This window comes from Bombina bombina, chromosome 2 (assembly GCF_027579735.1).
Source record: "Bombina bombina isolate aBomBom1 chromosome 2, aBomBom1.pri, whole genome shotgun sequence".
NCBI lineage: Eukaryota > Metazoa > Chordata > Amphibia > Anura > Bombinatoridae > Bombina > Bombina bombina.
This window is the reverse complement of record NC_069500.1, coordinates 520518601-520520746: the sequence shown is the minus strand read 5'-3', so window position 1 is coordinate 520520746 and position 2146 is coordinate 520518601. Positions and strand designations below refer to the sequence as shown.

The 2146-nt window shown below is 35.6% G+C and overlaps 1 gene segment (V, D, J or C); it reads right to left on the bottom strand.

Annotated features, from left to right (window-relative positions):
* Positions 1-1243: 1243 nt before the first annotated feature.
* Positions 1244-1758, bottom strand: LOC128647163 (immunoglobulin heavy variable 4-38-2-like). The segment is given in 2 exon segments: positions 1244-1593; positions 1684-1758. Coding segments are annotated over 2 exon segments (390 nt in total).
* Between the last annotated feature and the right edge of the window lie 388 nt (positions 1759-2146).

The following is a 2146-nucleotide window of genomic DNA, read 5'->3' as shown; positions in this document are numbered from 1 at the left end:
TTAGGTAGATTGCAATGTGGGGGTTGGCGGATAAGGGGTTAATAGATTTTATTTAGTTATTGTGGTGGGGAGATGATGGTTGACAGGTAGATATGCGCATGCGTTAGGTGTTAGTTAGAACTTCCAGGGAGTTACGGTACTTATATAATCAGTGTGAGGTTTGCTGCGTCTGCCTATGTGTGGTGAGGTGAAAATGGAGTAAAATTTCTCCATTTTCATTGCATAATTCCTTGCTATATGATACCAATTTGCAATGCGGTTCTATGTTAGTTTATGGGAGTAAAATTAGCAGGCAACGTGTGAAATATATGCACTACATTTATATATGGTGCCGTATATGTGATAGCAATACCGGACTAAAAACTGGCAACGCTGCATATGTAATCTCGCCCATGATCTCTACTTATTTTAAACAGAAAATAGCTTTGATAAAGTCACTGATCTAATTTATGTAGAAAATACTTTTTTTTCAAGGCAAAGAGGATGAATTTTCACTTGAGGTTTGTTCCTGCGAATTATTAAAGGGACATAATACTCATATGATAAATCACTTGAAACTGATTCAGTATAACTGTAAAAAACTGACAGGAAAATATCACCTGAGCAACTCTATGTAAAAAAGGAAGATATTTTACCTCACAATTTCCTCAGCTCAGCAGTGTAAGTTCCGTGTAAAAAAGTTATAATTCAGCTGCTGCCCAGCTGCAGGTAAAAAAAATAAATTAAAAAAAATGAAGAAATGAACAGCAGCCAATCAGCATCAGCAGTGCTGAGGTCATGAACTCTTTTACTGTGATCTTGTGAGATTTCACTTAACTCTCATGAGATTTCATTGTAAACTTCCTTACACTGAATAGGGAAATAAGATGAGTGTGCACGAAAACTCACTCCCTTAGCTGTCCCGGGACAGACATACTGATTTGTTGCTTAGAAGTCCTTTACAATGGGATGTGGCCACTGACAGACTTTTGAGGTAAAATATCTTTTTTTTACATAGAGATGTTCAGGTGATATTTTCTAGTCAGCTTTTTACAGCTATACTGCATCACTTTCAAGTGTTTAAACATTTGGGTATTATGGCCCTTTAAGCAATTTTCCTGTATTTGTGGTCAGTGAATAACCACATCCTCGGAGATTTACCCCTTTCTCTTATTTTTTATTTCCTGGTTTCAGTAGAGAATCCAGTATTATTTTCTATTATAAATCAACAGGAAATGAGACTGAATTGTTATTCTGTCTGATTTTAGACCATGTGGTATTTTCCTGAAGTATCACTTCTCTTTCTCACTGTGTGTCTTGCACAGTAATATGTCCCTGAGTCATCAGGTCTCATATCTGTCACCTGCAGGTAGAATTCATTCTTGGAGGTGTCTATTGTAATTGTTAGTCGACTGCGCAGTGACTGTGAGAAGTAAGTGCTCTTATCACTATGTATTTGTGCCAACCATTCCAAACCTTTTCCATGGATCTGACGAACCCAGATCCACCAGTAACCGCTCAGAGAAGTGGAGACTCTACAGGTCAGAAAAAGGTTCTGTGAAGGCTTCAGGACACCTGGTCCGGACTCAGTCAGTGTTACCTGTGACAGGACACCTTGAGGAAAGAAGAACATTAAAACTGTTAAATACAGGACTGGACCACACAAAACATCAGTGCACATAGGGATCATAAGCAAACACTTACAGGAGAAAGTGGCAAAAAGGAGAAATATTACTAATTGCATATTTCGTAACAAAACAGATAATCTAATGTGCAGCAAAGTTCAGAATGAAAGATAACAACTAAAGAGCAATGAGATTCTTAACTGATTTAATTAGGAAGTGTAAGATTTATTTGCATATTAAATGCAAATCAGTCCCAGCAGAGTATATATTACTAATGACTCTAACACTTTATTTTAACATAATGGCCTAGAGAAAACCCTGAATAGCCTTTTTGTTATATAATATATTTGCCAAAAAAGGCAATCAGGCAGTCAAATATAATTCTACATGAATATTGAAATATCAGATACAAGACAATTGCATACAATCTATTTGATGTTTAGAAAAAAAAAACACATTTCCATTAATGTTTTTTTTAAATTTGTTTTTATAATAAAATAGGAGCCCATAATTTATTTAAAGACCCTAAAATATTAGTTTTA